At 38.3% G+C, this 12371-nt stretch overlaps 1 protein-coding gene across 2 annotated transcripts in view; it reads right to left on the bottom strand.

Moving 5' to 3' along the window:
* Positions 1 to 1312: 1312 nt before the first annotated feature.
* SLC25A46 (solute carrier family 25 member 46) overlaps positions 1313 to 12371 on the bottom strand; it is a 28107-nt gene continuing 17048 nt past the window's right edge. For both annotated transcript variants that reach the window (XM_040446981.1, XM_040446974.1), the window contains exon 8: positions 1313 to 3068. In XM_040446981.1, the coding sequence (XP_040302915.1) occupies positions 2490 to 3068 (579 nt within the window). In that variant the 3' untranslated portion in view covers positions 1313 to 2489. The remainder of the gene's footprint in view (positions 3069 to 12371) is intronic.

The following is a 12371-nucleotide window of genomic DNA, read 5'->3' on the forward strand; positions in this document are numbered from 1 at the left end:
TTGACTCTGATTAAGAAATCCTACAGAGTAAAGCAAGCATATCATATCTGAGCTCCATGGCCAAACTCTGGCTTATGTAAGAGGACCGCTGGGCCTCTGGAACATTTTAATAGGATCTTAGTCATAATACTATTAACCATACTGAATTTTAAAATATTCTGAGCTACTGTCATCTTAAAAAAGATGTAGCCAATGGATATTTGACTTTGGTACCTATATGCTAAAGAAAGAGAGCAAATTTTAAAAGGGAAAGAGTGTGCCTAATGTGTATTTCACATATTCCTAATTTCATTTAAGCATATTTGGACAGCATTTAAGTTCTTGAATTTTAAGAATTTTTATATTGCAACTAATTTGGAATGGCAGTAAGAACAATTAGTATTTTACTTGCCACATTCCAATCTTAATTTGCATTCTTTCTGCAAAGAGAAGATCAACCTTGTGTACACACAAGTTCAGTCTATCAGTCTTATAATGATTCTATGAGACAGTTTTATATAACTGAATCTTTATACTTCCATCAAATAATCTTGAAATATTTGATTTTTAACTAGATAAAGGATCTCATGGATTTTCACTAGTTAATACTTGATTCCATTCAGATTCTGTTCTTGTAGAAATTTTCTGAAACTTGGTATTTTCTGAAGTTTACTCTTATTTGAAACATCTTGATTACAATAAAAATGATTGGAAGTTGGACAGTTTATAAACATCTAAAAATTTATTTAGCAGTTCAAAGCATTGGAAATAATTTAGGTGTCATAGGTAAGGCAAAGTAAACCATAACCCAAAATATTAACTGCGAAGTACAACACGTGATCAGTGGTGTTTTATTTTCCCCTCTTGGTGGAATTTAAAAAGGGAAAGCTTAGAGTTTAAAAAAAAAAAAAAAATACACACCTACCACATGAGATTGTAGAGAAAATTGCTACTTACATACTGTTTGGCACTTTGGGGATATCATTTTTTGGTTCTAAAACTATTAATCACAAAAAGTAACTATTTTGCTGACACTTAGCAAGTAAATCTCAGTCTGTATACCTTCTAGATTGGACAACACCAGTGCAGTCACTGCGTTTGTGTGCTAAACAGTTTGTAGTAAAACTGTGATCATTCATGTGAGGAAATGAAACTTTAAAATGTTTAAGTTTGGGTCAGTCAAATGCTTATTATTTTATTATACAAGAACCTCACCCACCAACTTCAATTTAACAGGAAGATTTTTTTTTTTAAAACAAACTGATAACAATGTTTTTGCTTACTATTTTTGAGATTTACTTCTTTTCCTCATTCATAAAAAGCAAGAACAAACTTCCTTTGAAGTTTTTATTTTTCCTTTGTTATTCATCCAAACAAGTTTAAATAAAAGGTGATAAGGATAAACTTGCTTTTCCCTTTATGTAGATCTGGTTTGGAGAATGAAACTACAAACAAAAACTAGAATAAAATAAAAACTGAAGCCATTATTTAATGATGACTATACAAAAGGCAAGAGGCACAAATTCCCATGTGAATTTTAATTGTCTCTCCTCTAAGACAAATCATTCAGAAATATAAGGCAAGGAACATTTCTTTCAGTACACAATCCGTAAATGTGCAAACAGTAATAGTTGTCATGATTATTTTCTATTCTATCTTACGAGTGGTCTAAAACCAGACTGATGATTCACATATCTAGGTAAGCAAATCAAACTTTATAAACATATGACAGATGTTTCAGTTGCTGGCATTGAAACGCTGGGTTTGGATATGGACAAGTAGGTTGTTTGCCTTACATCTTTTGGGTACCTTGTCTTTTAATGTTTTCTTCTGATATTCAAGCAGTAAGTATTCATTTTATGAAATAAGCTGATCTAAGAGTGGAAACTTTATAGAGATGAAGGAAATTCCGAGTTACATGTGTGCACATAAATGGCTTTATATAATAAATATTCAGCCATTAAAAAGTTGTACAGGGACAATGCAATTTAAAACTCTTCAAGTCCTGCTTACACACTGCCAAATCTAGTCCTTCTCATCTTTACCACAGATGACACAGTTTATTTGTTTAAAGGTAAACTATCCTGATACTATACACTAGATTAAGGATGACATACCAATGTCAATCTAGAAGGTGAAATAAATTTCTAATAAATATTGAAGTCAGATGGAATAAACTTAGCTCTGTGAAATATTGTTTTACGTTTGCTGACAAATTTTTGCTTCTGCCCAGGGTCTTTTTAGTTTAGCATGAGTGCTACATTAGCTAGAATTCAATTCACAAGTGTTACTTTCATTGAGTTTTCAAATTTGGGATATTTTCCATCCAAATATATACCTATACCTTTTAAAAAAAGAAGGGTCAATATAATCAGCATGGGCTTTTTTTTTTTTTTTTTTACCAGTTTCACTTTCTAATCCACTTTCCCCCAGTATTTCACTTTTATCCCACATAATTTCATAACAAAGTACCCAGATTATGTCTTTTAGACTAACCAGGAACTGAGGTCTCACACACTATTTTGAAGAAGGGTAGAGTAAATAATTTTGGTAATCTGTAAAACAGCTGCATGCAGTGTGTACTGTATTATAACAGCACCAAACCCTTTATAAAAACCAAGCATTCCTTCCTCCTGCCTTATAGTATTGATACAGTCTCTCATACCCTCGTACTGTGTATTAATTGGAAGCACTTCATAGCCAAGGTCTGTATTGTCAATGATTGTGCGTGTTCCTTGAATGTGAAGGCGGTGCAAAACTGTTTCCAATGGGTAAAGTATAACATCAGAGCAAAGACTGGCAGCAAAGTTAGCAATAAGTTCTGGAAAATAAGCATCCAACATACTCTGCACCGGACTAGTGCTCTCAGCTAGATGGCTACTATACGTCTTTCTCTTTAGAATTAGCAGGACAAACTTCTGAATGGCTGAGCTGATGATGTAATGCAGAACCCCATGCAGCACAGTGGGGAAGATCAAGGAAAGAAGCGGAAGCAGTCGTTTGCTATGAGGCACCCCTAGGCCCATCACTCTTCCAATTCCTTCTTTAACACATTCCAAGATTCCAGTGTTATCTCGTATTATCTCACTCTGAAATAAAAATGATGAAATGTGTAAAAATTAATACTTGCTTATTTTGCCACAAGAAATGATTTGTTTTAGGTCCCTTCTTAAATCCTAATTTATTGACCACAGAGGGAAAACACCAATGGCTTGCAAACTTCAAGTGTTACCTAGGTATTAGATTCTTTTTTCAAATGAAATTCCATAATAGAGCAGTGAAGCTGGGAGCTATTCTTTTTGGGAAGGGAAAGGAGAGGAAATGTGGACAGGACACATGTGGTTCCCCCACCCTCAAGAACTCAAATGAGTTCTTAGGACTCATTTTGAAAAGCAACAGCTAGTGGACATCTAAAGAGTTTGTATGGTGCTTGGAGTTTTGTTTTGTTTTGGTTTTTTTAATGTTTATTTATGTATTTTGAGAGAGAGACTGTGAGGGGCAGAGAGAGAGGGAGAGAAAGAATCCCAAGCAGGCTCTGCGCAGTCAGGGTAGAGCTCAATGTGGGCCTTGAACCCATGAACTGTGAGATCATGACCTGAGCCGAAACCAAGAGTCAAACGCTTAACAGACTGAGCCACCCAGGCGCCCCTGGTGCTTGGAATTCTTAAGTACAGGTTTAAACCCTGCATCCACTACCTACTGCTTATATAACTTTGGGCAAGTTAGTTCTCCTAAGAATCAGTTGACCATTCTATAAAAATGGGATTAGTACTACCTAGCTTTTATGCACATGATTGCTGGACATATTAAAGGAAAAAAGGCCTGGCTTCCAGAGGCACTCAGTAAATGTTAGTCATTATCATCTACAACGTCTCTGCCTTTCTACAACTGATCTTAGGAAATATGATTCAACACAGATCTTTAATTAGCAAAAGGGTATAAGCACTGCAACTTGAGAACAATGACAGGAGTGTTCAGAATGACTTTAAGATGCAGCGGCTAGATCAGGGATTTTTAATGAAGACAATAGATCACTACTAAGTTCATATTTAAGGGCTTCAGGAGAAGTTCTACAGGAGATCTATATATAAATGTATATTTTCAAGGGAAAAAGTATTCTCAGAATTCTGAGCTGGGTCCCCAGAAGGGGAAAAAAACCACTGAACATGAACGGAGTAGGAAGAGAGAAGCTAATGTAGTAATCTGAGGATGTGGCATTCAATGAAAGGATAATGGTTGCCTCATAGTGGGAAGAAACAGACAAATCTCAGACACTTGCTAAAGTCAGAAAAAGACATGTCTGATTGGTTATAAAGGATGACAGAAACATAAAAATCAAGACTCCTTAAAATTAAAACTAAAATTTTAAGTCTTCAGGGTAAAGACAACAATAGTACCACTAGCAGAAAAGGAGAAGAGGCTCAAAAGAAGCTAATTGTCAGGGTAATAAGATGAGACTGTTTACAGGAGTTGAGTTTGAGATGGAGATGATTTAATTCAGCTAGAGATTAGAGTTAAAATGATTCATGAGAATAAATGAGATAGTGAATATAGGATAAAAAGCAGAGAATACAGGATAAAAAGGTTACACCTTGGAAGGCAGCAGAAGAGATGGCAAAGAGGTTACTGAAGGAAGAGGAAAACGTTCAAGAGAGAAATACTCTAAGAAGATAGACTTTTAGAAAAACCAGACGAAAGGAGTCAAAAGGAGTTCCAGGTGGAACCCAGAGCAAGGGAAAGCAGGGGCTGGATATTGGGTAAAAAAACCAAACTAACTTACAGCGAGCTGGGCACTTTACATAGACAACTCATCTCATTGTTTTAACTGTTATTAAAATACTATTCCCATCTTCTGGATAAGTGGAAAAGAGTAATTAGAAAAGCAAAGGCTGATCCAGTAAGGTTTTACAGAGAGGAAATCCAAACACACTGAAGACAAAAAATAAGCCAGAGGACCTAGTGTTGGAGACAGAAAATAGGCGGTATACAATTAACTGGATTTTGTGTATCAGTGAAGTTAAAACTATCTTCATCTTATAGTTTTAAGTGTAGGAAGTACACTAATACACTGCACAGCCAGGCCCCGTTTGTTGCCCAGGCTCCTTTTCACTGTACACTCTGTCCTCACCGCTGGACCCCTGCCTCCCCATTATACCCCTACCTTCCACCCCCTGACACTGTCTTGCACCTGCTCAGTGGCCATCGTCATAAGTTTCCTCAGGGCTATCAGCCCCCTCCTTCTGCCCACTGCCCCACCAACCTGCCTTCTGGCACCTGCTCTATGGCCAACCAAGAGAAGCTTTCACAGGGACACTGAGTGGGTTTGGCTCTTCTTCTGGTCCTATAATCGGTGCTAGGTTGATCCAGTGAACAAGACTGAGGTTGGAGGGGACCTTGGATGTCACCTTTCTCCCACATTCATTTCAACAGGTAACCTTCTGGGGAGAGTTAACATGGCAGAGAAGTAGGGGGACCTGGATTTTCCTTGTCCCCCAAAGACAGCTGTATTGAGGTCAGATCACTTGGAACACCCAGGAAATCAATCTGCGGAGTGGCAGAAGCATCTCCACAGTTAGAGGGAAACAGCTCGGCAGGACCTATGTGTGTGTATGTGAATGGGGGAGATAAAGCAGCAGAGCTATGGAGGAGAAGGAACCCTTTCTGTGGAGAAACAAAAAAGAGAGAAAGAGAGAGGGGTTGTAAAAGTGTGGCATCAAGTTACCACAAGAGGAAAACCTCTCTGGACTATGGACTGGGCAGAGAAAAGCACGGAGTGTCCCAGTTCTTTGTTTGCAAACAGGCTTTGGAGCTGAAACTCCAAGGTTCAGGAAGTGCACAACTTTGTCTGGAGCAGAGCCATGGGCCATGCTCCTAGAGAGGAGAGAGCTGGCCCTGGAGCGCATAGTGTGGTGTGGCAATTTTGGGGTGCACTGGGAGAGAACAGTCCACTTCCTGGAATACTTTCGGAAAAGGGCTTATTGCCTCCCCAAGGACAAAAGACCCCACAGGAGTCAGCCAAAGGCCTTTCATCAGCTGGGTGGAGAGGCTCTACTCCAGAGGATGGGAGTAGACTCACATGGTGCCAGGTCCTTCAAGACATCAGGTTTGAATCCCAGCCGAGTGCCAAAGGAAAGGCTCAGGATGACGGAGGTGCAGGGTAAGCTGACGGTCCTCGCTATTCTTTAAGGGCTGCCTGAACTGCAGGGGTTGAGATCCCCAGTCCAAGAACGAGAGATTGGGGTGATGCCATCTTTCCTCCAATACCAAAATGCTGGGACTTCAGAGAGCAACCCAAATTCTGCCCCTCCACGTCTGGCAACTGCTTATTTACTGGGGCAAGACTGACTGACCCAATGCAGCCGGCCTCTCCTCCAGACCAGCATAGCCACCAGCCCCAGGAACTAACAGACATTTTTTTTTCTTTTTCCTCTCTTTCTTTCCTTCTGCTTCTTTTTTTCTTTGGAATCAGGGTCACAGTTTCTGATTAGTTTTTTGTCATTTCTTATGATATATATTTTTTGATCAGGCTTTTTAAAAATATTTATTCTTGTTCTGTTCTCCTTTCTTCTGCTTATTTTTCTTCATTTTTTTTCTCCCTCTTTCTTTGGAATCAGGCTTATGGTTTTTTGATTCTCTGTTTGGCTTCCTTTTCTCCCCTTTCCTTTTTCTCTTTTTATGGGATCAGGCTCCCCCACACTTTTTTTTTCCCCATGCTACCTCAACAAACAAATCACTGCACACCTAGTTAAAGGTCCAAACACTCCACCACTGCCAGCAAGGTGGAGCTCTGTAGAGGACTGACAAGTGGGATAGAGCAGCCAAAATGCAACAGCAGAGTGCATGCAACATATACCAGACACACTTCCTGGAGTGCCAGGCCCTGGACTGTGTGCAATTCCTTTTTCATGTAGCAGTATTCTTAGGTGCAGGACACATAACAAGCTTGTAAGACACACAAAAGACAGAAACTTAGCCAAAATGGCAAGACTGATGAATTCTCCCCAAAAGAAAGGTCAAGAAGAAATCAAGCCAGATACTTGCTCAAAACAGAAACAAAATATTTGAACAATAATTTAGAACAAAAGTCATATGACTAATAGATGGGCTTAGAAAAAAGCAGAGAAGACACCAGAGAAACCTTTGGTGCAGACCAAACACCTAAGAAATAGTCATGAATTAGAAAATGCTATAATTGAGATGCAAAAAAAACTAGATATGGTGACAGCAAGAAATGAAGAAGCAGAGGAGAGGATAGGTGAAATAGAAGATAAAATTATAGAAAACAGTGAAGCTGAAAAAAAGAAGGAAAGGAAATTATTAGATCATGAGGGGAGAATTAGAGAACTAAGTGATTCCATGAAACCAAACAATATCCATATCACAGGAGTCCCAGAAGTAGAGCAAGAAAAGGGGCAGAAGATTTATCTGAACAAATAATTGAGAACTTCCCTAATCTGGGGAAGGAAACAGACATCCAAGTCCAAGAAGCACAGAGAACTCCCTTCAAACACAACAAAAACAGGTCAACCCCATGACATGTCAGTGAAACCTTCCAAATATAAAGAGAGAGAATTCTGAAAGCAGCTAGGGACAAAAGGTGCTTTACCTACCAGGATAGACACATAAGGGTCCAGTAGCAGACCTGTCCACTGAAACTTGGCAGGCCAGAAGGGACTGGCAGAAAATATTCAATGTGCTGAATAGGAGAAATAGGCAGCCAAGAATCCTTTATCCGGCAAGGCTGTCATTCAGAATAGAAGGAGAGACAAACTTTCCCAAACAAAAACTAAAGGAGTTCATGACCACTAAACCAGCCCTGCAAGAAATTCTAAGGAGGACTCTGTGAGTGGAAAGCAGCAAAGACTACAAAGGACCAGAGAACATCCCCATCAACATGAAATCCACAGATAACACAATGGCACTAAATTTGTATCTTTCAATAATCACTCTGAGTGTAAATGGACTAACTGCTCCAATCAAAGATAAAGGATATCAGAATGGATTAAAAAAACAAGATCCATTTATGTGCTGCCTACAAAAGACTCATTTCAGACTTGAGTAAACCTGCACACTGAAAGTGAAGAGATGGAAAACCATCTATCATGCTAATGTAGAACAAAAGAAAGCCAAGGTAGCCATACTTCTATCAGACACTCTATTTTAATCTTTAAAAAAATGTTTATTTATTTATTTTTGAGAGAGAGAGAGAGAGAAAGAGGATGAATGAATGAATGAATGAATGTGGGGGAGGAGCAGAAATAGAGGGAGACACAGAATCCAAATTAAGCTCCAGGCTCTGAGCTGTCAGCATAGAGCCCGATGTGGGGCTCGAGCTCATAGACTGCAAGATCATGACCTGAGCTGAAGTCAGATCCTTAACCAACAGAGCCACCCAGGCACCCCAGACAAACTCGATTTTAAAACAAAGGCTGTAACAAGAGATAAAGAAGGGCATTATATTACAATTAAGAGGTCTAATCATTGAGAAGAGCTAACAATTATAAATATTTATGCCCCCAACTTGTATGCACCCAAATATATAAAACAATCACAAACATAAGCAAACTTATTGATAATAATACCATAATTATAGGAGAATTTAGTACTCTTCTTACAACAATGGACAGATTATCTAAGCAGAAAATCAACAAAGAAACAATGGCTACTAATGACACACTGGACCAGATGGACTTAAGAGATATATTCAGAACATTTCATCCTAAAGCAGCAGAATACACATTCTTCTCAAGTGCACATGGAACATTCTCCAGAATAGATCACTTATTGGGTCACAAATCAGCCCTCAACAAGTACAAAAAGATTTAGATCATACCATGCATGTTTTCAGATCACAAAACTATGAAACCTAATCACAAGAAAAAATGTGGAAAGGCCTCAAATACATAGAGTTAAAGAACATTCTACTAAAGAATGAATGGATTAATCAGGAAATTACAGAAGGAATTAAAATATACATGGAAGTCAATGAAAATAAAAAATGACAGTCCAAACCCTTTGGGATACAGCAAAGGCAGTGCTAAGAGAAAAATACATTGCAATTCAGGCCTATCTCAAGAAGCAAGAAGGGTCCCAAATAGACAACACCTAAAGGAGCTAGAAAAGGAGCAGCAAATAAAGCCTAAAGCCAGAAGAAGAAGGGAAATATCACAGATAAAAGGACCCAAATAGATAAAATCACAAATGAAAGAGGAGAGATCACAATCAACACCACAGAAATACAATTATAAGAGAATACTATTTAAAATTATATGCCAATAAACAGGACAATCTGGAAGAAATGGACAAATTCCTAGACACTCACACACTACCAAAACTCAAACAGGAAGAAACAGAAAATTTGAACAGGCCCAAAACCAGCAAAGAAATTGAAGCGGTTATCAAAAATCTCCCCTAAAACAAAAGTCCTGGGCCTCATGGCTTCCCAGGGAATTCTACCAGATATTTCAAGAAGACCTAATACCTATTTTTCTCAACTGTTCTAAAAAACAGAAAGGGAAGGAAAACTTCCAAACTCATTCTATGAAGCCACCATCACCTTGATTCCAAAACCAGACAAAGACCCACTAAAAAGGAGACTTATAAGCCACTATCACTGATGAAACTGGATGCAAAAATTCTCGACAAGATACCAGCAAATCGGGGCGCCTGGGTGGCTCAGTCGGTTAAGTGGCCGACTTCGGCTCAGGTCATGATCTCATGGTCTGTGAGTTTGAGCCCCGCGTCGGGCTCTGTGCTGCCAGCTCAGAGCCTGGAGCCTGTTTCAGATTCTGTGTCTCCCTCTCTCTGACCTTCCCCTGTTCATGCTCTGTCTCTCCCTGTCTCAAAAATAAATAAAATGTTAAAAAAAAAAAAAAAAATTAAAAAAAAAAAAGATACCAGCAAATCAAATTCAACAGTACATCAAAAGAATTATTCACCATGATCAAGTGGGATTTATTCTTGGGCTTCCAGGGCTGGTTCAATATTTGCAAATCAATCAACATGATACATCACATTGATAAAAGAAAGATTAAGAACCACACAATCCTTTCAATAGATGCAGAAAAAGCATTTGACAAAATACAGTATCGTTTCTTGATAAAGAGCAAGTATACAAGTAAGTAGAGATAGAAGGAACACACCTTAAAATCATAAAAGCCATATATGAAAGACCCACAGCTAACATCATCCTTAATGGGGAAAATCTGAGAGCTTTCCCCCTAAGGTCAGGAACACGACAAGGATGTCCACTGTCATCACTGTTGTTCAACATAGTACTGTAAGTCCTAGCCTCAGCAATCAGACAACAAAAAGAAATAAAAAGCATCCAAATTGGCCAGGAGGAAATCAAACTTTCACTCTTCGCAGATGGCAGGATGCTCGCTTGACTGGGAAAACCCAAAGATTCCAACAAAAAACTACTAGAGCAGTAAAGTCACAGGATATAAAATCAATGTACAAAAATCGGTTGCATTTCTATACACCAAAAATGAAGCAGCAGAAAGAGATATCAAGGAATCAGTCCCATTTACAATTGCACCAAAAACCGTAAGATACCTACGAATAAGCCTAACTAAAGAGGTAAAAGTTCTAGATGCTAAAAACTATAGAAAGCTTATAAAAGAAATTGAAAAAGACACAAAGAAATGGAAAAATAATCCATGCTCATGGAAGGACAAATATTGTTAAATTGTCAACACTACCCAAAGCAATATACACATTCAATGCAACCTCTATCAAAATAACACCAGCATTCTTCACAGAGCTTGAACAAATGATCCTAAAATTTGTATGGAACCAGAAAAGACCCCGAATAGCCAAAGCAATCCTGAAAAAGAAAACCAAAGCTGGAGGTATCACAATTCCAGACCTCAAGCTGTATTACAAAGCTGTAATCATCAAGACAAGTATTGGCATAAAAACAGACATATAGACCAAAGGAATAGAACAGAGAACCCAGAAATGGACCCACAAACATATGGCCAACTAATCTTCAACAAAGCAGGAAAGAATATCCAATGGAAAAAGGAAAGAATATCCAATGGAAAAAAAGACAGTCTCTTTAGCAAATGGTGCTGGGAGAACTGGACAGCGACATGAAGAATGAAATGGGACTACTTTCGTACACAGTACACAAAAATAAATTCAAAATGATGAAAGACCTAAATGCAAGACAGGAAACCATCAAAATCATAGAGGAGAAAAGAGGCAGCAACCTCTTTGACCTCGGCCACAGTAACTTCTTATTTGCCATGTCTCTGGAGGCAAGGGAAATGAAAGCAAAAATGAACTACTAGGACCTCATCAAGATAAAAAGCTTCTGCACAGCAAAGGACAATCAACAAAACTAAAAGGCAACTGACAGAATGGGAGAAGATATTTGCAAATGACGTATCAGATAAAGGGTTAGTATCCAAAATCTATAAAGAACTTACCAAGCTTAACACCCAAAATACAAATAATCCATTGAAGAAATGGGCAGAGGACATGAACAGACTCTTCAAGAAGATATTCAGATGGCTAACAGACACATGAAAAGATGCTCAACATCACTCATCATCAGGGAAATACAAATCAAAACCACAATGAGATAACACTTCACACTTGTCAGAATGGCTAAAATGAACAACTTCAGGAAACAAAATATGTTGACAAGGATTCAGAGAAAAGGGAACCCTTTTGTACTGTTGGTGGGAATACAAACTGGTGCAGCCACACTGGAAAACAGTACGGAGGTTCCTCAAAGAATTAAAAATAGAACAACCCTATGACCCAGCAATTGCACTAATAGGAATTTATCCAAATGATACAAAAATGCTGATTCAAAGGGGCACATGCATCACAATGTTTATAGCAGCACTATCTGGAGCCAAATTATGGAAAGAGCCCAAATGTCCATCAACTGATGAATGGATAAAGAAGATATGGTGTATATACGCATTGGCATATTACTTGGCGATCAAAAAGAATGATATCTTGCCATTTGCAACAATGTGGATGGAACTACACTATATTATGCTGAAGGAAATAAGTCAGTCAGAGAAAGATAAATGTATGAGTTCACTCAAATGTGGAATTTAAGAAACCAAACAGATGAACATGAGGAAGGGAAGGAAAATAAGATTAACATACAGAGGGAGGCAAACCATAAGAGACTCTTAATTACAGAGAACAAACTGGGGGTTGTTAGATGAGAGGTGGGTTGGGGGATGGGTTAGATGGGTGATGGGCATTGAGAAGGGCATCTGTTGGGACGAGCACTGGGTGTCATATGTAAGAGATGAATCACTGGTTCTACTCCTGAAGCCAAGACTACACTGTATGTTAACTAAGTTGAATTTAAATTAAATAAATAAATAAATAAATAAATAAATAAATAAATAAATAAATAA

The sequence above is a fragment of the Herpailurus yagouaroundi genome, unplaced genomic scaffold, assembly GCF_014898765.1.
Source record: "Herpailurus yagouaroundi ecotype Mexico unplaced genomic scaffold, PumYag 29, whole genome shotgun sequence".
NCBI classification, from domain to species: domain Eukaryota; kingdom Metazoa; phylum Chordata; class Mammalia; order Carnivora; family Felidae; genus Herpailurus; species Herpailurus yagouaroundi.